The 21,994-nt window shown below is 45.1% G+C and overlaps 1 protein-coding gene across 12 annotated transcripts in view; it reads right to left on the bottom strand.

The window, feature by feature from the left end:
- The window catches only part of KTN1 (kinectin 1), a 653,615-nt gene that overhangs the window by 118,940 nt on the left and 512,681 nt on the right, over positions 1-21,994 (bottom strand). For all 12 annotated transcript variants that reach the window (XM_069208520.1, XM_069208523.1, XM_069208524.1 and 9 more), the window contains 3 exons: positions 19,184-19,264; positions 12,165-12,254; positions 11,994-12,086 (listed from right to left, as the gene is read on the bottom strand). In XM_069208520.1, the coding sequence (XP_069064621.1) occupies positions 11,994-12,086; positions 12,165-12,254; positions 19,184-19,264 (264 nt within the window). The remainder of the gene's footprint in view (positions 1-11,993; positions 12,087-12,164; positions 12,255-19,183; positions 19,265-21,994) is intronic.

The following is a 21,994-nucleotide window of genomic DNA, read 5'->3' as shown; positions in this document are numbered from 1 at the left end:
AACATTTGATTCTGCTTCCCATGGGTGAGGGAATGGGAATGTTGCAGTTCTTGGTGACCAGTACACTGCCTGCCTGATACCTGCCCCCTGTGACAAAAGGCGTGAGGTGTCTGCTACGGGCCTGTGTTGCCTGTCCACCAAACCTCAAGAGTAGCCTTAGAAGGGCCGAAGCTGATGAGAACTGTGTGACAGATGTGGCCAGAGGGTGCCGTGGCCTGACTTTATCTGATGTGCTCTAGGGCAGAATTAGCCTTTTCTCGAAAAAAGTGGGAGCCATCAAAAGACATCTATAAAAGATGCCTCCACATCACCAGAAAAGCCTGTGGATCTCATCCATATGTGGCGATGGAGCACAACACTAATGCCTACTGCTTGCCGTGTAGTGTCCAGGCAAACCCAAAATACGTATTTGTCGGAATCCTGACCGCCTTGAATAGTTTGAACTACTGAGACCCTAAACTCTTCCGGGAATGCCAGACAAGATCTTGTTGACCATGTCTCAGAGGGTGTGCATATATCGTCCTAGTGAACACCTTGTGCTGACCAACCTTAAAGCCATTGTGGTCGAAGAAAACAGTTTTTCAAATGCCTCAATTCTCCTCAACTAAGGAGTGGGGTCAGTGGAAATGAATTGAGATTTACCCAACTAATGGAAGACTGCACCACCAGACCCTCTGGGGAAGGGTACCCTGGTGCTAGTCTGCAGCGTCTGGCTACTTGCCAGTTTACCATCAGGCAATTAAGGGTAGCCTGGTACCAGTCTTTGGCATCTTGTTAATTGCCAGTTCACCAGTAAGCAAGAGAAAGGCTTAGACCAAGTGCCCATCAATATATTCATTAGGGTTCCATTAAATGGAAAAAATGGTTCAGAGGAAGCCTGACCAAGCTGTAACATTTCAGTAAGAACATTAGTTTTAACCAGAATGAAATTGCAGATCCAGAGGCTTAGCAGCAAGTGTAATCACAACCGCAAAGGAAGCACTTGTTTCCATTAGTGGCCCAGGAGGGATCCGTGCACGTTCGAATGAAGTAGGGATAGGACTTTGGTGAGGGCCGAGAGTTTGGCTTGGAATCGGACATCAGAGTCTGTAAATGGCTCCCAGATGCCCCTGCCACTGGACCTGGCATCAAAACGAAGGGACTGGTGCAAGCCTTGGAGCCAGAGTAGAAGTCGGCACTGGAATTGGTGTGGAACCAGAGACAGGTTCATGAGGCACAGAGGATGGATCTGCCGGCGGTAACCAAAATGGAGACCCCTGCAGATCCGTAGGGCTCAAAGGTGCCAGAACCAGATGAGAGCCAAAAATAAGCAAGCAACATGACCTCCTTTTAAGGCCTCGATCTTCTGCGGTGTCGCTGAAGATCTAGGGAACTCAGGGTGCAATGGGATCAATTGTGCAATCGGCTCTGCAATCTGAGATCGGGAATGAGATAGAGTGGCACTGTGGGAAGTTAGCTCCGTATATACTATCTCAAAGTGAGAGATAGTGTGCACAGAGTCCAAGGGTTCCCCTTAGAGGTTGACAGATAATGCTAATGCTCTATTTTTTGGTAGTGTGGTTGAGCATTAGGCTTATCAGAGGGCAGTGTTAAGCATTTATTGTACATACACAGGCAATAAATGAGGAACACACACTCAAAGACTCAACTCCAGGCCAATAGGTTTTATATAGAAAAATATATTTTCTTAATTCATCTTTAGAACCACAAGATTCAAATTTGAGGTAAGTACATACAATGCAAGGTACTTCACACAGGTAAGTATAGAACTTTGATTTAAAACAGTAGTACACACAGTTTTGGTTAAAATGGCAAATAGCTATTTTAAAAGTGGACACAGTGCAAAAATCAAAAGTTCCTAGGGGAGGTAAGTTTTGGTTAGTTTCTCAGGTAAATAAAGCACTTACACAGTCAGTCTCCTGGGCATAGGCAGCCCAGCATAGGTGGGTCCAAAGCCACTGCACCAGCAACACAGGGCCGGTCAGGTGTAGAGGAGGACCCAAAACATAGGTCCCTATGGAGAACAGGGGTGCTCCGGTTCCAGTCTGCTAGCATCTGCAAGCATCACCTCTGGGAGCAGACCGGTGGGGGGGGGGGGGGGTTGAAGAGCACTGAGGGCATGGGGTGGGAGGGGATGCACACAAAACACACCCTCAGCGGCACAGGGGCGACCGGGTGCAGTGGGCAAAGTGGGTGCGGGGTTTGCTGGAGAAATCAATGGAGCGACAGGGGGGGGTCACACTGGAGATGTAGGCAGGGCACAGGGGGGCTTCTCAGGCCAGCCACTGACTGGGCTACGATGAGGGACACCTGCTGGTCACTCCTGCACTGGGGGCTGCGGGTGCAGTGCTTGGTCCAGGCGTCGGGTTCCTTTGTTACCAGGCAGTCGCGGTCAGGGGGAGCCTCTGGATCCTATATGCAGGCGTCACCGTGGGGGTGCAGGGAGGTCGACTCAGAGTGTCCACATTGTTGGAGTCGCCTGGAAGGCCTCTCTGCATTGTTTGTTTCTCCAAACTCGAACCGGGGGAGTCGGGTGCAGAGTGTGAAGATTCACGCTTCTGGCAGGAAGTGAGAGTCTCTTTAAAGTTGCTTCTTTGTTGCTGTTTCTGGATAGAGCCGCTGTCCTCGGGAGGTTCTTGATCCTTCAGGTGCAGGTCAGTCCTATGAGTCCTCAGAGGTTGCTGGTCCCGCTAGATGCGTAGAAGTGCAGGTTCTTTGAGTCTGGAGACAGGCGGTAGGGCTGGGGCCAAGTCAGTTGTCGCCTCCGACGTCTCTGCGGGGCTTTCAGGTCAACAGTCCTCCTTCTTGTAGGTTGCAGGAATCGGATTTTCCTCGGTTCAGGGTTGCCCCTAAGTACTAAATTTGGGGGGGGTGTTTAGGTCTGGGGGCAGTAGCCAATGGCTACTGTCCTTGAGGGTGGCTACACCCTCTTTATGCCTCCTCCCTGTGGAGAGTGGGCACATCCCTATTACTATTGAGGGAATCCTCCAAAATCAAGATGGAGGATTTCTTAAGGCAGGTGTGAGGTTTTAGTACCAAGACCACTGGGCTAGCCCAGGGACTGTCAGAGTGCTCTATCACTCCCAACTCCAGCATCTTGTGGACTTCCAGTTTGATGCTTTCTTTGACTTGGTCAGACGGTCTGAATATTTTATTCTTGACATGCATACTGTCTCCTGTGTCCACATCATGGGTACACAGGTGTGTCTGACAGGGGGGTCAAGGAAAAGAGCTCAGCAAAGTCCTGGAGGACCTTCCTGTAGTCAGCTTGCTGTTGGCCAGAGAGGGTGTCTGAGTAGACAACTCCATCTACTGAGCTATCTTTCGGGTCAGTGGAGAGGAGGTCAGGGAGAGGTTCACTCTCTGCTTCCTGATCCTCATCAGTAACCATTAACATGTTTACATATGTCCTGTCATGATAGAGTTTAAGGCGGTTAACATGGATCACCCTTTTGGGGGGTCCTGCTAGTGCCCAGGTCTACCAGGTAGGTGACCAACTCTTCTTTTCTAGCACTGGGTAAGGTCCACTCCATCTGTCCTGAAGTGCCCTGGGAGCCACAGGCCCCAGAACCCAGGTTTTCTGCCCTGGTTGAAACTCAACCATAGCAGCCTTTTGGTCATACCACAACTTCTGGAGTTGTTGGCCGTCCTCAAGGTTTTTGCTTGCTTTTTCCATGTACTCTGCCATCCTAGAGCAGAGGCCTAGTACATAGTCCACTACATCTTGTTTAGGCTCACAGAGTGGTCTTTCCCAGCCTTCTTTTACAAGTGCCAGTGGTCCCCTTACAGGATGGCCAAACAGAAGCTCATAGGGGGGAAAACCCTACTCCCTTCTGTGGCACCTCTCTGTAGGCGAAAAGCAGGCATGGCAAGAGGACTTCTCATCTCCTTTTCAGTTTTTCAGTGAGCCCCATGATCATGCCTTTCAATGTCTTGTTAAACCTTTCTACAAGACCACTGGTTTGTGGATGGTATGGCATGGTGAACCAAGTCACCCCATACTCATTCCACATGTGCTTTAAGTAAGCTGACATCAAGTTGGCACCTCTGTCAGACACCACCTCCTTAGGAAATCCCACTCTGGTAAAAATACCTATGAGTGCTTTAGCTACTGCAGGAGCAGTAGTGGACCTAAGGGGAATTGCCTCAGGGTACCTGGTAGCTTGATCTGCTACTACCAGAATATATTGGTTCCCTGGTGCTGTGGGAGGTTCAAGTGGACCCACTATGTCCACTCCCGCTCTCTCAAAGGGGACCCCCACCACTGCTTCAATTTAGACTTCTGAATTGCCTGACAACCTTGACTGTGAAGATGACCTGTGGCAGGAATGTCCTCAAGGGAGGGAATGAGTTAACACCCTTGACTTCAAGCAGGAGTGGGACTTGCATGGCTTTTTCCAATGCTCGGTTATGTGAAGCTTTGCTTCAAAGTCTAACCTCATGTTTGGGCTAATGAGGGTGCATTCTCTACATGACGTGTAGTTGTGCCCCAAATATCAAAGGCACACTTCAGGCAGTGTGTCACAGACATCTGCGTCCAACAGTTGCAGTTGGTTTGAACCCAATAGTTTTAGGTGGGGACATTGTCCCGTTGCACGCTGGATTTCACATTATGAAGAAAAATATTAATTCAACAAAAAAAAATTAAGCAGAGCTCTGGAAATGATGACGGCCTGCAGGGGTCACTCTCATATACAACTCTGGCCTGTCACTTCTGAGGTTAACAAAGTCACCATTGAGCCACACAATGCCACTTGTATCCGGAATCCTTGCTAAGTAAGTTTCCGGATCCAATCTGATGTGTGGGGATATTCAAAGGGTGTGGAATCTGCAGTTAGAAGTATCCATCAGAAAGCAAAATGCTATGGCTAAAGTAGAAGACTGGAACAGTATTTCACAAACACCAGAACAGTGTCCAAACTGAGGTGGCATGGTGAGCAAAATAACGATGGACTGGGTTGCAGCCTTGAGTAGTTAACGTGGCTGAGATTAATTCAGGTATTCCACCCATCACTTTTTGTATATTTTAGTAGGAAGGAGAGAAGGAGCAGGCAGGTTGCTGAGGTGTCTTACAAGCATTACTAACTCTGCACAGTAAAAGCAGGTCCATTTGGCAGGGTCTAATTATCATAACTGCTGGTATTGTGCCCAGATTTTACCCAACATTTCCCTGAATTATTGACTTGTATTGGTTTCTATAGAAATCAACAATTTCCTACATTTTAGGCACCAATTTTTGAGATTTCAAAAAGGGGAACAGCTTCTTACTTTTCATACATGTAATTTTAGGACTTCATCTTCCGAAGCGTCAGCTGAAGCACAGACCGTGACTGCACTGAAGCTGTTGTGCCCATGAGGGAGCTAAGCTTATGTGATTTTGTGAAGATGCATAGTTCCACTGTAATTAATTGCCACTTTTATAAAGGAACAAGCATTGGCAAAGCCAAATGGTCTAGCATTGTGAACACGTTGAGCAGCTTGTACTGGAATTGCTAATGCTTAGTGGTATTAAAAATGGGCGATACTGGCAAAGACAATAGTGGGGGTAACATGAAAACCTATTTTTCAGTATGGGTGCCATTCTGCATTACACAACTTCACTTGGTTCTGTTGAAAGTATAGAAAATGTTTCCCTTTTTTCAAGGTGGCTGGTGTATTGTTTGACCCACCGTGACGCAACACAGTGGCCATTTTGAAAACATAGAAAATAATGTTTTCATGTTGCGTTCTACAAAGCTGTGGTCATCTTTAAAGGCATAATAAAGTGCTGAGGGACAACATATAGGGTATCACTAAGCCCACCTTCTGGTGCTTTGTGCACTACAGAGGAGTCAAGCACATCTCCAGTCTCATCCGCAGGGAAACCCATAGAGGAAAGGGGAGGAGAGGGGGGGGGGGGGGGGGGGGGGGACGGGAACAAGAAAGCATAGAGAGCACTGTACTAGGATGGAGGGTGGGGGGGAGAAATGCAGGTGTATGAGGACAGGAAAAACTAAGGGTGGAGGACAAGCATACACAGTATGCTAAAGTGCCGAAGGAACGAATAGGACACACAAAAATATGTTACATGAAATCAGTAGGGAGTAGTATGCAATTCAGAATACAAAAGTGAGGATAAAGAAGAAATCTTCAGGAACGGACAAACAAGATTAGGACAGAAAGACATCCAATAAAAAGCAAGGAACTGGACGAGAAAGATACAATCAAGAGCAAGGAGCTGACTTGAAGTCCCTTCTATGAGGTATTGTATGCAATGCTGTCTGTGAAAGACAGCTAAAGTGGTCTGCAGATAAATTGCAAAGCAACTACTTAGTCCACTGTTTTGGAAACCAGGAGGATGGGCCCACTAAAGGCAGTCTCCAGGATCTGGACATTGCAGACCTATGGAAGGAGGCCTGCTGTTTCTTAAAGGACATCCATGGGCTATGCACCCAAAGAATATAGACCTGCTGTCTCTTAAATGACATCCATTGGACATGCAACCAAAAAATTTGAAGGCACATGCCTGGTCCCGTGCTCCCTCCACAATGCACAGGTCACTGTTACGAGACATGTAAATTGTAGCGAAAATCTACATTGCAAGTTTGTGTCTTATAGAGTTCTAAAACTTGAAGAATCATATCCTGTGGCGAACATGAAATTCATATATAAAATATACATCTATATTTATATAAAACAGCTGAAGTTGTACTTAATCTGAATAAACAGAAACCTTTAGGATTGGAAATGACGTCTAGCCTATCTAATATCACTCTCCAAAAGCCTATAGTCTGTTAGAATTCTATGTCAGGACCGAAGTAGAAGATTATGCTGTTAATTCTTTGCTTTACTCGAAAAGCAGCCACAAGACAGCATTAACACATAAAGAAAATGACTTTTCAGACGAACATTAAGGAAAATAGAGGAAATACACAACATCAACTATATTGACCGCTCACAGAGATCCAGTGCAATGTAGTCATTTCTCCATGTTAAGTCTCCCTCTTTGTTTGCTGCTTCACAGCCAGCAGGTCAGGTACTCCGGTCCCTCGTCTGACTCTGTCCTTTACTTGCTATTACTTGAGGTCTCTGAACTGTTTTTGAGCTTTTTGTTATACTATCACAGCCTTGACGCACAGAAGCGTGTTTTGCTCCTCTCGGGAATTAACCAATATTTCAATTAAGCGTGACCACTAGAGGGCACACAAGCCCGTCATATAGAGACCCGCTCCTCTCTGGCTCCGCGATCAGCCTGTGCGTTACCGCTTCTTCAGAGCGAAGTGTCAACAGCCGATCCCAGATTTTCTCCCGTTGGGCCTTGAGTGAGACACCCTTTGAAAAAGAGTGTGTGCAGTGTGAAAAACGGAGGTCCTATATAGGTCCATACCCGGTGCATAGCATTTTAAAGCATCGTTGCTTTGGGACACCCACCCATACCCTGCACTGTAAAGGATCATTAAGTGTCCCGGGAGACACCACAACACCTTTTCTCAAAAGTCCATTATATATTTGAGTTGCATTGGTGATCCCAATGCCCACACTCCTGGTATGCAGGACAACAAAGCCTCACTTCTTGAGGAGGTTTCACAGGTCCGCATCAAAACATACCCTCGGCGGCACGGGGTGGCCAGGTGGAGGGTGCAATGAGGGAACCCCGGGGGTCGCAAAGATGCTGCAGGCTGGGTCCAGGGGGTCGGTTCTGGAAAACCAAAGGCTGGACAAGATGGAGGGGCGCCCGCTGGAGGTTGCTGGACCGGACAGATTCCCGAATGCCAGGTGGCTGCAGGTGCAGGGGTCCTTTCGGCATCGGGAATCTTCATCGGATCCGGTCACCGTCAGGGGGGGGTCCTCCAGATTTAGGCTGCACATGCTGTCATGCTGGCCAGGAGGTGGACTCGAGGTCAGAATCGCCTGGGAACCTTCTCTAGATCGATGGGCAACCTGTACTCGGGCTGTGGGGGTCAGTTGCAGAGTGGACAGGGTTTGCAGATCCGGGGTGACTCAAGTCCTTTTGGAGGGTTTCTTCTGGACAGGGCCGCTATCCTCTGGAGTTCTTAGTCCTCTGCTGGTAGGCAGTCCTCTGGGGGTTTGTCAAGGTCGTTGGTCCTGCAGGATGCATCACCTTTTTTTTGTAGGAGGAGTCTTGAAGCTGCAGACAGGCCGGTAGGGCTGGGGCCAAGTCAGTTGTCGTCTGGGGCCGGCTCTTCAGTCCTTCTTTCCTGAGATCACCAGGAATCTCAAGAGCAAGGTTCAGGGAAATACTAGATTTAGGGGTGCCACAGAGGTCAGAGAGCAGTAGCCAATGGCTATTGTCCCCGAGGATGGCTACACCCTTCCTGTGCCCATTCCCTTGGGGACGGGGCACATTCCTATCCCTATTGGTCTCTCTCCTCCAAAACAAGATAGAGGATTCTACAAGGAGAGGGCACTTCAGCTCTGGACACCTTAGGGATGGTCCGGTCATAGTTACAGTGGTCACTCCCTTGGTTTTCATAATTCTTCCGCCAGACCTGCTGCCAAAAGTAGGGCTTGGTCTGGGGTGGTGCGGGGGGGGGGGCAGTCATCTACACTAACTGGAGTGCCCATGAGCACTGTAACAGGAGGCCTGAGCCTTTAAGGCTCACCGCCAAGTGTTGCAGTTCCTGCAGTGTGTGAAGCACCTCCATCTAGAGCAGGCTTTGCTCCTGACCACGGAGAGCAAAAAGTCTCTCACCCCATGGGGTCAGAAACTTGTCTGTTAGTGGCAGGCTGACACAGACAAGTCAGCCCTAAACTAGAGGGTTGGGTAAAATACAGGGGGCATCTCTGAGATGCCCTCTGTGTGCATTTTACAATAAATCCAACACTCGCATCAGTGTGGGTTTATTGTTTGATAAGTTGGATACCAAACGTCCCAGCTTCAGTGGGACCATCATGGAGCTGTGGAGTTTGTAATGACAAATTCCCAGCCCATGAACTTAATATGGCAACACTGCACTTACAATGTCTAAGAATGAACTTAGACACTATAGGGGCATATTGCTCATGCAGCAATGCCTTTACCTGTGGTATAGTGCACCCTGTCTTAGGGCTGTAAGGCCTGCTAGAGGGGTAACTTAACTATGCCACAGGTAGTGATTTGTGGCCATGGCACCCTGGGAGGGATGCCGTGTTGACTTTACCCTTTTCTCCCCACCATCACACACAATAAACAATGGCAGTGTGCAAGTGTTTGTTGAGGGGGCCCTTAGGGTGGCACAATACATGCTGCAGCCCAGTGCTTCATTTGTAAATAAAGACGTGCCAGTGCCCAAAGCCCTCCTCGTAAACATACGGCTGCTGTAATTAATTGTGCGAGCAGGAAATACTGAGGTGGCATAATCCTGAAGACACCTCGGTCCTCTTCAATCCATTCAAAGCCACTCCCTGCCCCTTCAGCTCACTCTAGCAACTTTCTACTTTCTCCCTTTGTGACGCTTTTTCGTTTTCCCCTTCCTCTGTCTTTCCCATACGTGTCTTTTGCTCGCAGCAAATGCTTGAGGCAGAAGAATAAACCCCGGTGCTCAGCACCAGAAACAACAAGCACAAATTTAACACTGCTGCAGCCCTTAGGGACCCTCCCTGGCCACAGAGCCCTTGGTACCACTGGTATCTTTTACATGGGGCTTAGCTGTGTTCCCGGGGTGTGCCAATTGTGGAAACAATCATACAGTTTAGGGAAAGAACACTGGTGCAGGGGCCTGGTTAGCAGGACCCCAGCACACACTCAGACAAATTAGCACCAATACCAGGAAAAAAGTGTGTGTGTGTGTGTGTGGATGTGTGTGTGTGGGGGGGGTGGGGGGAGGGGTGGATTAACCTTGCCAAAAGGGTGCTTGCCTACACTGCATATGAGTGCAAGTCAGGAGACAACAGGCAGACCTAGTTCTGGTGATACCCTTTTGGATATCTCAAGCCTGGTATCCAGTTCTAATGGAACTTTCTTGGGATTTTCCAATCTCAGTATCAGGATCTCCTGAACAACCCTTTGGGGAATCCCTACAAGCTAATTTTGGAAGGGACTTTATGTCTCAGGGGGTGGGGGGATTACCGAAGACTATGGCAAGTCCCAGGCCTTTCGGATCGACTTTCCTGGCAAAGGCATATGCACCTTTCACTGTTCGCCAATACAAATCCACCACGGCATACAGCTTAGTTGGTGTATGCAACAGGACTTGGATCCCTTGGGCGCCAGTGTTGTCCAGGTACTAAATTATCTGCCTGATTTGGTGTCTGGAGGCATGGCTTACAGGTCAGGAAACTCCTTTAGATCGACGAATAGGGCTGGTTATGATCCCATATAAGGTCTTCCTGTGGGGAACCATCCTTTAGTGACGAAACTGATAAGAGGTGCCAGGTTGTCGGTCCCTCAGGAACCAAGGTATTCATCTCTTTGGGATGTCAATAAAGTTCTTATTCTTTTCCTATCCTCAGACTAATAAATACCTGTCACTGAAGGAGCTCTCTTGTAAATTGGCTATGTTGTTATGCTTAATTTGTCATAGAGTTTCTGATGTAAGAGCTCTGGATATTACAGGTACAGTATGCTCCCCAGAAGGGGTACCTTTCCACATATCTAAAAGGGCTATGACAGGTACCATGGTAATCTCTTAACCCTCTTTTGATGACAATCAAAAACTTTGTGTTAGATGCATCAACGCTTATGAGGCTATGATGTAAGAACTGAGACCCCCCAGGGAGAGGCAACTCCTCATCTCTATAGAGAAGTCTTTTATCCTTGCCAACCATTGATTGTTGGGTCAGATGAGCAATGCAAGAAGCTGGGATTGATAACAGGATTTTTGGCCCACATTCTGTGAGGGTCACCATGGCTTCCAAGGCATTCAGGTTGGGTGCCAGCTTGAAAGAAATTAATGCAGCAGACTGGTCTTCCAATTCCACTTTCAAAAGATTTTACTTTAAGCCGGTAATTGATGTGGCTTCCTTGGTGGTGAGCAAGCTTTAAACTATCGCAATCCTTACCTCTGGTCCGGACATAGAATATACATTTCCTAGCTAATGTGAAAGAAAGTTTTAATTTTATTAAGATCAGGGAGGTGAGGATTATTACCACCCACTGAACAGAGATCAACAACTCCCACCTGCTGATCATAGAGTTTGTTTGGTGAATAAGGTTCATTACAGGCGAGTAATGGTCTTTTGATTATTCCTGGTAAACACCAGATGGTTTTTAATTGGGCTTATGAATGTACTTTGATACTGTTTCATGGCTATCCCTTCTCTGAATTATTGTTAAGATGTGAAATGAGTAGTTCTTCTATTTATACATGCTTTGTATTCACAGGTAATGATGTGTCCACACAAGAATAAGAGACCAGGATGAGATGCTGATAGTATCACAAAGAAAGAGCGAGACTTAACATGGAGAAAGGACTATTCTGCACTGGGTCTCTGATCAGTTGACATGGATATGGTTATTTATTTCCCCTCTATTTTCCCTAATATTCATGGGAAAAAGTAGTTAATGCTGTCTTATGGCTGCTATTCAAATAGAGCCAAGGAAGAACAGCATAATCTTGGTCTCCTTACTAGAATTTAAACTTTCCTTCACGTAAACTGCGTTTTTTCATTAAGCAAAACAGAGGGAACCACTGTGTGAGTGTCAGCCGTTGACAAGAAATTGTAGGTGTATATGGTACAGAAATATCTGATGGCAGTGTATGGCAATCATTGGCTAACAAAGCAACAACCACAAATCAATATTGTGATCATCTCTAAGCAGAGTTTCTAAGGAGATGGAAATAATCAGCTGTAGTCTGGCTTTGTCTCCATCTGGGTTCAAAGTAAACATAATGTATACCTGATCCTCAAGTTATTAATATTTTAAACATCACAAGCTGGGGTTTACTAAGCTAAGATTAAATATAACATTCCACATTTGAAATTATCTTACATACCCATTTTTGGCAAAAGAAGCAGAACCCTCCCACATTACAAACATTAGACCACAGAGCTGTTTTTCTTACAATACATACATCTAGCAATTCCTTCTGGGTTTCTTCTAGTTTTATCTTCCACCTGCCCTCTTCCTCTTCCACACTACTCTGTAGCCTCTGCAAAATGCCTTCCTACAAAAAACGATTAGATTTTAATAACATATAAAATAGGTTTGAATTAAATCATTTTGAGCAACTGTTAAATGGTACCGTTTCTGCCAGTACAGATTTGTATTTTTCGCATTCAAGCTGCAGTAACACATGTACTTCCTCAGCATCTTTCAGTCTCTGCTCCATCACCTATATGAAAAAGACATAAAACATGTTACTGCCTGTTATATGTGCAGTGGTCTCAAAGCAGGCATCAAGGCAATGGATGAGCATGCCATATAAATCAATGCTTCCAATACAGGAAACACAATCATATAAAATTACATTTAAATATCGGGTAGTTTGACCTGATCATTTAGACACCCAGTTAAATGATTAATGTTTCTGTTTGGCAAGGGCAGGGGACAGCCTACGTGAGAAAGGGCAATTTTAGCCATCCTAACACAGTCACACCAAGAGTCTCTTTGTTAAAGAAATACACAGTGAAAATTAAATTTGTGACTGCAGCTTTTGGAAATGTTTATACTTGAGGGAAAGCTGGGGCAAAGATGATACCTCCACTTACAGGTTGTACATTATGCTTTGATTATGTACATTAGAATCTTATGTGTCTTGGTCTAGAAAATCTGTCTGTTAAATCCAAGCTTGAAGGGGAATAAGGACTGGGATTTTATATTCACATGTTTTAGGGAGACCAAAACTTCGCAATGGTTAGTGCATGGTGTGGATGCTCAATTTGTTAAGGCTTCTTACGTTTAGTGCAAAGTGGAGGGTTGATGGAGAGCACACCAATAAACAGAAGGCTCTTGTTTAAGTGCTGAAAGATTATGTGGGCATGAATCATCTCCCCAAACAAGCTTGTCATAAGATAAACATGAGATAAATCGTTTTTTGTTTTTTTTAAGTTTTCCCATGTATTTGTTCTTTATCATATATGACACATGATGGGGACAAATTCTAAATGTACGTGTGGGATCACTCAGCCTAAGAAGAAAAGAGAGTTATACAAGAGACTCAAAGAACATAACAGTAGTGGAAAAATCTTTGGACTTTAATCTGCTCAATATGTGGTGGGATCGAAGAGGCAGTTATTACATTTTAATGTGTGACTGACAAGGAATAAAAGTTCAGCATCTTTACCATGTAAGCTTTTTTCCCTTTCTCAGCGGAATCTATAAATTAGTTACAGCTACTGTTTGAGGAGGCCCCATGGAGTTATTTTCAAGATTAATGTGAACTTTAAAGAAGTCATGAATATCATGGGGGATAGACGCATACAGGAGGGGATGCTTCTCAGATAATGATGCACAACCACTATATTTTTAGTTTTGTTACTTGTTGGCTCTCCTCTTTATGAATTTGCTACAGCTTTATAATGATCATAGATCAAATCAGTCTCAAAGACGAATCTCCTCCTAGAGATCAAAAGCCCTCAAATGTTGCTGCTCAATCACAAGTCCTGACCTTCTTGGGACTCTGGGCAGGAGGCGCATCGGGAGAAAGGCACACAGGAGTCCTGAATTCCAATCTAAGTGTAACACATCTCCTAGGGAGATAAGCTTTAGAAACACTAATGTGCAAAACTGCTGAGATTGTGTGTTCTCAGTGGTGGCAAACCGATGGAGCCAAGACTCTCCTCAGTCATGGAAGAGACTTTGCACCACCTCCGGATGAAGATACCATTCATGATACAAGAGGCTCAATGGCTGAGTTTGTCTGCCCTGGGTACAGAGAGCCCGCCAGGTGTTGTACAACCAGGAACATGTCCTAACATTCCAGCCATGGCCGGAGGCACAGGGCCTCCTGGTGTAGAGACGACATCCCCCACTCTGTCCTGTTCGCTGAAGTACCACAAGAAGTAGTGTTGTCTGTTAGCACCTGAACCAGCCTTCCCCTAACGGAAGGGAGGAAGGCTTTCAAAGCCAAGCAGACAGCCCTCACCTTGAGAAGGCTGACATGGAGCGGAGATTCCGCTGGAGACCAGATGCCTCTGATCTTCACCTCCCAGATAGCCACCCCAACCCAGAAGCGACACATTGTCACTACTGTCAGCTCTGTTTGGGAGAAGGGAGCAGAGTCTGCCACTGACCAAATTGCAGTTCATCAGCCACCACTGTGGATCTTTTGCAGTTTCATTTGCAATCTGGACCAGGTCGGAGAGATTCCCCTGGTGCTGCGCCCACTGTGACGTCTTATCTCACTTCAGACCCAGAATGTGTCATTGGGCAAGCTTCACCAACAGGATACAAAGGCCATCAGCTGCCCCAGAGTCAGTCTCACCGAAATCCAGGATTGAGGTTGAAACATCAGAACATTAGCCCGAGTGTCCTAGACTCTTCGATCCAGAGGATAGATGTGGAACTGTGCTGTGTCCGGAATGGCTCCAAAAAAAGGGTGCTTCTGAGAAAGAGTCAGGTGTGACATTGGCATGTTGATAGTGAACCCCAGTGAGGGTAGACGGTTCACCGTCCTCAGTCTGGAGGTGAGTGACTGCCTGGAGTGAGCCCTTCTCCAGCATACAGTTGTCGAAGTAGGAGGAAACTGGAACCTCTGACCTCGAAAGATATGCTGCAACCATTACCACCATCACTTTTGTGAACACCTAGAGTGCACTAGTAAGGTCGAAGTAGAGCACATGAAGCTAGAAATCCTTGTGGCTTACCACGAACCACAGGTAATATCTGTAATGTGCAAATATGCATCCTGCAAGTCCAACGCTACGATTCAGTCCCCATGGCAGACAGAACCAAGGCGAGCATTTTGAATTTCTCTTTCAACGCTACCATCCAGTCCCCAGGGCAGACAGAACCAAGGTGAGCAAGCATTCTGAATTACTCTTTCAACAGAAGGCGCTGCAAGGGTGTAGATGCAGTATGGGGTGGATGACTGCCTTTCTTCTGCATTAAAAATAGCGGGAACAACAACCAGGTTCTAATTCTGGTGCTGGCATCCTCTTGGTAGGCCCTTTGGCCAACTGAGCCTACACTTCCTGACAGGGTGAGAAAAAGTAGCCCTCCATCTGCCATTCTGGGGATGGGAATCTACAGCTAGATATTGTATCTACCAGATAAGGCGTAACCACATTTTGCATTCAGTTTTTGGAGATCCACTCTAAGCCTCAGGCCTCCATCCTTTGGTATGCGTAAACTGCACAAATACCACCCATCTCTCTTTGTAGCTGGAACCTACTTGATGGCACCATTAACCAGCAGAAGATTAACTTCTTGCAAGAAGATCGCACAATAGTATGCAGACAAAAGATCTGATGTGTGATTGTGTGTGTGGGCGAGCTGGAAATTAAAGGCGTACCCCTTTGAATGATTTTTAAGACTCATCTGTCAGAGGTGATTGTTCTCCAGTCGAGTAAGTAATGCAGCATCCTGCCTCCTACTTGCCAAGAATGGTCCTTTTAGGGTAAGTCAAAGCAGTTTGGTAGCCACTGCTTAAGGACAGGAAAAGGTTGAGAAGAGCTGTCCCAGCTGGTGAGAACCACAGCTGCTGCCATGGCCAATGCCATGAAGGGACTGGGCCAGTTGCTGCTACACAAGGTGGTATGGCTGGTGCTGTCTGGGGACTAGGCAACTGAAATAACCCCTAACCTTCCTGTACACTTGGTAGAACTGCTGGACAGTTTCAAGGATCATACTGTGGTTCAAATGTCTTTAAATTGTTTGAGCGCAAATCAGTTTTCCCCTTCCCAAACAATTTAGGGCCATTAAGGGGCAAGTCCATAAGGGGATCCCTCAATATTCTCTGAAAATCGGGTTGATAATAGACAGGGGTGCACTCTAAGCACAACACAAGTGTTAATAGTTCTGCCCACACAGTTTAAGGTGTCCAGAGGGAGCTGAAAGTATCCGAGGAAGATGCAGCTTGGCCTCCTTGAAGGCAGCAATTTGTTTGCGGAATTAGGGGCATTCCAAGACCAACTGTGGGACCAGATTGGCATCTGAAGGCACTTCTGGGGCGTGAACGTTTTACTTATGCCCTGGCATCTTCTTGTCTGATTTTGAGCGGCGTGATGGGGTTGAGTCCCATTTGGCCTTCTTGCGCTGATGATGGGTCTTCAGGTTTGGCTGTGCAGAAGGCTTTGAGGGAGAACCTGAACTTCACGTGATAATGACTCCTTGAACATGATCGTGAACATCGCTGCGACTTGGAGTGGGATCTGTTTTTCGACTCTGACATCAGCAGTGTAGAGTTTTTCCTTCTGCCCCCTGATTGCCTACAGGTGCATGGGGATTCGTTTAGCACATTGGCCGTGAACCCAACCACCAAAGGCACACATTATGCAGGTCTATTTGTGAGATCTGCCTCCTGTAGTCACTTCATCATCTGAATCTTGTTTTTGGAGAAGCCATAGTTCCTGACACACAGTCTGATCGTATTATTATTATTATTTTTTTTTTAAAGTTGTCAGAAAGCCGACAAAATTAGGAGCACAGCTCCAGCGTCATGACGAATGACACAGGAAAAAAAGGAATGGACCTCGGCTTCCAAGGTGCTTGTATACCCTTTGTTTCCATCACTTTCGGGGTAGAACATAATCACTCTGTGGCCACAAGGCACCACATACTGGCATGTGGGAGCACTGCTCAAAATGCCTCTGAACACATTCTGGCGCCTGGGGATATATTGTTTAAGGTGATGAATATGCAGGTAGACGAATCGATCGGAAACACAAATCTACAAGCCTCTAATAAGACTCATGCCAGTAACAGGTTTTTGTGGGAAAGATGCTCTGAGAAAGCACTTCTATGTGCCACAATTTATACCCTTAATATGATTACTTTTAGCGGCAATAACAACTGATAGAAGCACTGATGTCATAAGTTGCTGTTCTAAATATACTTATGTGTACTAGGAGGTAGAATCTACAGAGTAAAAACTATTGTTAAATTCTGACAATAAGAAACGAGCATTTGCAATGCAATAGGTCTTGCATTTGCCCGAGTTAGAGCTATTGGCATGGTAAATTCATAACTGGACTTTTCTTGCTAAATAAATTGGTCAACCGTGCCTCGTAATTTCATCTTTTCCTGCCATAAAATTCCAGTGGCCCTGCGTATAGCTAAAGCACTTCCATTTACCTTTTTCCTCTATCTGCAGCAAAAATGAAAATGTTTCCATTTAGCATCTTATTTTAAATCCGCCACGCAAATTCCAATAGAATCCCAATTTCACCACCCCACCGTCAGAGTTTCTGGCTAACACAATGCCCCCAAATAGGACACAAGACAGCCTCAGAGGAGAAATAAACTAGAAGGGCCACCCAAACATATGAGCGTTTAAACAGTCATAGTGTAATAGGATGTTAAGTTGGCCTGAATTATGGTCATAACTGTAATAAGGAGAGAATATTTAAACAAACAGTTATCATTTAAACCTTTATCGCAATTAAACTTTTAGCACAGTAATGATCAAAAAAGCCACTAGAGATGATGTAACCATATCGTTAGGCCCTAGAACAGTGGTTCCCAACCTGTGGTCCGGGGACCCCTGTGAGTCCGTGTAACCTCCTAAGGGGGTCCGTGACTGCTGAAAAAATTAATTAATATGAACAGATTTATAAAGTGTATATAAATAAAATAGCTAAATGTACAATTGGAAATTTCAAAACATAATGTAAATGTCATGGATTTTGAAACTGGAGGATAAAAAATAAATGAATGTCCTCAAATTGATTTGTGGGAGCAGTGCAGGTGCATCAAACAGAATGTATCATGGACAACTTGTGGCTTCAATTGAATTTAGAAAAGCTCCAACCGTCCCATAATAAAAAAAATATAAATATTTGTTTGCAAATTAAATAAAATGTGTTATCATTTGTGTAAAGTATTTGGTGGAAAGCCTGTTTCTGTACTGTTTGCGTTTATTTTTGCAGTTCAAATTATCAACAGTGTATAGGTCTGGGTCCCTGGCTTCCAGTAATGACTCAGTTAGGGATCTACGATTCCAATAATGATTCAGTGGGGGTCCCTGGGTTCCAGTAGTGATAAAGTGGGGTTCAACAGAGGTCAAAAGGTTGTGAACCACTGCCATAGAGGCATAACACCATGAAAAAAAAACATAGAAAGTCTAGAGGGTGTTTTTAGGGCTAGCAGGCCTACTGCAATGATATTACAAACAAAACGTCTCCTAGCTGTAAAGTAAAAGTTCTAGCCATGAAAAAAGCTTAAAAGATATTGAATGGTAACTGAACAATATAACCAGTGCTTCAATACCGCCAATAGAGTTCACTCTGTGAGCGATATGGCTGCCACGCAGCACGAAGGGGGCAGAAAAAAAACAATAGTTTGCCCACGCTGAAGTATATCGGCAATCCTGGAATAATCCAGGTAACAGGGGCAGTCTGCAAGGCGTGACAAAAACAGCCTCAAGGCGTGACAAACATAAAGCAATTACCAATGACAAAGTGATTTTTGAGAGGCAAGCCCATAAACGAGTGAAAGTGATGGGCGTGCCATGGGTGTGGTTAAAAGCCCAGAATACTCACAACAGGTCAAAGCACTTGTGCTCTCGACCTAAAAAGGGGGCGAGGGGAGGATTAGCCAAGCTGACAGTCATATAACGTGCAACAATAGTGGAATCTGATAATCAGAAAATAACATTTCTGAGAAAGAGCCCAAGTGGTTATTTTTGTAGGGCAGTTCCTGGGTATGTAGGATTAAGTGTTGTAATCAAAATATTGGGGTTGACGAAAAAGTTCTAATTTGCCACCTGCCACAACAGTTTCGGCACTAGATGGAAATGAGAAGAAAGGATGGTTGACATAACCATTATGGGAGCACTTCTGATGTTAGCTTTAAGATCCCTGACAAATGTCTGAACAATTTCGATTCTTCAACTTCTTTTAAAAAAAAAAAGAAAAAAAAAACAGGCACATTTTTATTTCAAAGAAATGCATAAAACGGTGAATACAAAAGTATTTTTTGGGGTAAAACTGCTAGGCATCGAATGGATCAACAAAAATAAATTTGCAAATTTCGATGAAAAACTAGCAATAAAACGATTTTACATGTCCAGTTCATTTCTAGTTCCTTAAAAGAACTAAGTGATGAATTTGTACGTGAAATAAAAAAACCGTACTGAGCAAAATGCTTGCGGCATATACTCACCTGAACATTTTCTGAAGCAGGAGGTTCATTCACACATGCTTTCACCAACTTGCCAAACTCCAACAGCCAATCGCCATGCTTCTGTTAGGAAAACATAAAAAGACATATGGTAATAGTCTAGAATTGCATAATCTGGGTACTACAAACGTGGATGTTTCTAGCCTGCACATTAGAAATGTTGCAGTTATTCATTAGAAGGAGAGGGATATCAAGCCTTGTATGAGGGCAAGCTGTTGTCTACCAGAAGCCAGCTCCAAAGGATTTTCCATATCTCTTCATCTTCCGCTGAACCTGTGGCTCTGGATTCAATGCTCTATGGTTTATGTAAAAAGGGTTGTTGCAAAGCTCCCTCATTCAAAGCTAGGAAGGCAAGGAGTGAAGCAGGCAAAGTTACCCTTGAAGGATTGCAATACAAAAAGCGTTTGGGCTTGCGGCCATACCAGCTACTGCTGCTGCTGGCATACTGCTAAACTGATCAAAGTAGTGCTCAACAAAGGGCCAATGAAATCCAAGCTTGCATAAGTTTACACAATTCGCTTGTAAACGGTATTGGAGCTGAAGGACAGCTGAGTCAGCCATATTATTCAGCCTATGAAAGTCTGAAGCAGCTTCACCTGGCTCCTAACAGAACATCTGTAGGTGGGTGAGCCCAGGTTAAGCAAACTGTATAAGTTAGACTACACAGAATGCTTCTGTCACTGGCCGCCACAGGCAAAGTTACAGTTGCAAGGAAAGACACCCTTCAGGAAAGATATTTAATAGTCAATTGGTGCATGGGCCTAAACATCTCTGACCACAAAAAAAGTTTGTTTGGAACTTACGATATAAATTATAATGGCCAATAGATAAATTCTGAAGGACGACTGTTATCCAGTCCTGTAAAAGTCAACCAAGAACTGCTGAATGCCTTCTTGACACAAATGTAGACTGTGACCTTTTTGAAGCTACCATACAAAAGTCTCAACTTAAATGTGAATATGTTGCTTTCAGAAACCCTTCAATGCTGAAAAAGAGCATAACACTTTCATGCCAACTACACTGGAGCACATAATGATCCAAAGACACTGAGAGGGCAAAAAAGACAAAAACAAAACCAAAAGAAGATGCAGGTACTGGAACTGTGCAATCTTCCTAGAGCTCCAGTGCACAAGATTCTGAATCTCTCTGGGAATTTTTGTAATCACTGGATACATAATTCTATCTGATCAAACACTAAAAAAGGCACTGACAAACAAGCCATCTTTGAGGAACCCAGAGGCAAAGTGAGGCCGTTTTCTATCTTTTTCTGTGGGGCAAATGATCTCCATTAGGTATGCTCTCTCACTCTCAACATTGTTTGGACCACACCTGAGAGTAGAACCTCCTCTTCTTCCAACAGTACTCTTGTGCTACTATCTTTTACTCCATTGTACAATTCTGGGAAATGACTGCTGGAAGGGAAGAAGATGGGAAGGGAAGGAAATGAAAACACTTTTACCTGTGGTAATGATCTTTCTGGTAGATACTCTATCTACCTGCTGCTTCCTCACCTGTAGAACATCACCCCGCCCCAAGCGTCACACTGGATTCAGAAAACTTCAAAACAACAGAATCGCAGGTAGAGGACACTGCACTCAGTCAGCCCCAGAAGTAACGTCAGACGACACACCACCAAGGACATAAAGTGCCCACCCTGGTGCATCAATGTCAGTTTCCCTCCATTTTTTCCAAACCTTTGAGGAAAGAAGGAAAGGAAGACTGATATCAATAAAGGAATGTCAATACTGAATCATGGTATCTTATTAATTGTCCCTATAATCCATCCATCAAACGGTGAAACAGGCAGGTCGAAGAGGAATCACCAGGTAGGTTGAGTGTCCACCAGAAAGATTGTTACCACAGGTATGTAGCTTTTTCTTCTGATTGATACTTCTACCTGCAGATTCCTTACCCGTCCCACCTGTAGAACAGATTACAGAGCAATATTCTGCCCTGGTGGAGGGTTGATGGATGATCAGATAAGGCAATTCTGCAAGACGGACCTAGCAAAGTGTTTTTCACCGAGCACCTCCACCTCCAGACAGTTGTGCTTAGCTAGGAAGCCCATGCTGCTGACTTACAGATGTCTGCAATTGGGACCTCTTGAGCGAGGGCACAAGTGGTTGACTTACCCCTGGTGGAATTGGCCCAGATTCCTTCAGGGGGCACTTTCTTGGCTTAGGTGTAGCAGACCCTGATGCAGAGGATGATCCACTCAGATAGTGTTGGCTTCTGTACTGCTTTTTGGCCTTGTGACCGGAATTCCTTGGTGCAGTTCAGGTGTAATTAAACACCTGCTGAGGATCTAACTGATGCAACTGTTCCTCCTCTTTTGTAGGATAAGGTGGAGGGCAGAAGAAGAAAAGAATGATATTGAGCAAGATGGAAAGGGGTCACCGCTTTAGGGAGCAAAGCAGTCCTGTTTCACCAACTAACCTGGAAAGAAGGTAGTGAAAGGAGGGCGACAGCCAAGGGCCAACAACTCACTGATCCATCTAGCCTAAGTGATAGCAACCAAAAACACAGTATTGAGGGTTAAGATTCGAAGAGTACAACTGTGAAGGGGCAATGGAGTCCCCATTAAAAAGGTAAGAACACGATTCAAGTGCCACTGAGGAACCACAAAGGGAGTTGGAGAAAAAAGGCAACTCAGTTCCTTAAGCTAACTCATGACAACAGTAAATTTAAATAGGGATGGCCGATTCCTCAGACAGGAGAGAAGACCAGACAGCTAAATAATCTTTCACAATACCAATGGCACATTCCCTCTGAGCTAGGGAAAGCACAAATTGC

Source organism: Pleurodeles waltl, chromosome 9, assembly GCF_031143425.1.
Source record: "Pleurodeles waltl isolate 20211129_DDA chromosome 9, aPleWal1.hap1.20221129, whole genome shotgun sequence".
Taxonomy (NCBI): domain Eukaryota; kingdom Metazoa; phylum Chordata; class Amphibia; order Caudata; family Salamandridae; genus Pleurodeles; species Pleurodeles waltl.
This window is presented reverse-complemented; position numbering and strand designations above follow the sequence as displayed.